The sequence below is a fragment of the Apaloderma vittatum genome, unplaced genomic scaffold, assembly GCF_000703405.1.
Source record: "Apaloderma vittatum isolate BGI_N311 unplaced genomic scaffold, ASM70340v1 scaffold28542, whole genome shotgun sequence".
NCBI classification, from domain to species: domain Eukaryota; kingdom Metazoa; phylum Chordata; class Aves; order Trogoniformes; family Trogonidae; genus Apaloderma; species Apaloderma vittatum.
Genome location: NW_009705733.1, coordinates 2,133 through 2,837, shown reverse-complemented (window position 1 = coordinate 2,837; position 705 = coordinate 2,133). Strand labels below are relative to the sequence as shown.

Below are 705 nucleotides of genomic sequence, written 5' to 3'. Positions count from 1 at the left end.
CCTGGGCCAGTGAAACAGGGGAGCAGGAGCCGGGCGGCCGGGCCAGGGTGGCGTACACGGGCTTGCCCAGGCGGTATGGCTTGCTCACATCACACAGCAGGTCTCGTGCCAGCAGTTCCTTCAGGATGGAGAAGGATGCTCCGGGCTTCTTGCAGGTGCTGACTGCCTGCCAGGCACAGCCTGGCCGGTTCTGGGTGTTGCCAGCATGGCCTGGCTGTGTGGGGCAGTCCGGTTTGGCTCTCTTGAAGGGGCTGCTGCAGGGCTGGGGCTTGGGGTGGGTGGCATCACACGTGGGCAGCTTCCGTGGCGGCAGGCAATAGGTGTGCATGTAGCGGATGAGCTCCACCACCGAGTGCATCTCCCCCTCGCAGGAGAACTGGCTGCCGGAGCCATCCTCTGCTGAGTCACCGAGTCGCCAGAGCTCAACGAGTCCTCGCTGGAGTCACTGTCATCCTCATGATGGGCACAGTTGCCAGGAGATGAGTGGTGGTGGCTGCTGGGACACTCCTCAGGTGTCTGGGATCACCGAGTCGCCAGAGCTCAACGAGTCCTCGCTGGAGTCACTGTCATCCTCATGATGGGCACAGTTGCCAGGAGATGAGTGGTGGTGGCTGCTGGGACACTCCTCAGGTGTCTGGGAGGGGTTGGTCTGGGGGCAAGGGGCGGTGGAGGTGAGGTGCCGATGCAGCTCAGTGCAGCTTCGGC

The 705-nt window shown here is 63.7% G+C and overlaps 1 protein-coding gene across 1 annotated transcript in view; it reads right to left on the bottom strand.

Annotated features, from left to right (window-relative positions):
• PPARGC1B (peroxisome proliferator-activated receptor gamma, coactivator 1 beta) overlaps positions 1-705 on the bottom strand; it is a gene marked incomplete at its 5' end in the record, with an annotated part of 8,595 nt that overhangs the window by 6,940 nt on the left and 950 nt on the right. The window contains 2 exons of the mRNA XM_009865547.1: positions 31-436; positions 527-649. Of these exons, the coding sequence (XP_009863849.1) occupies positions 31-436; positions 527-649 (529 nt within the window). The remainder of the gene's footprint in view (positions 1-30; positions 437-526; positions 650-705) is intronic.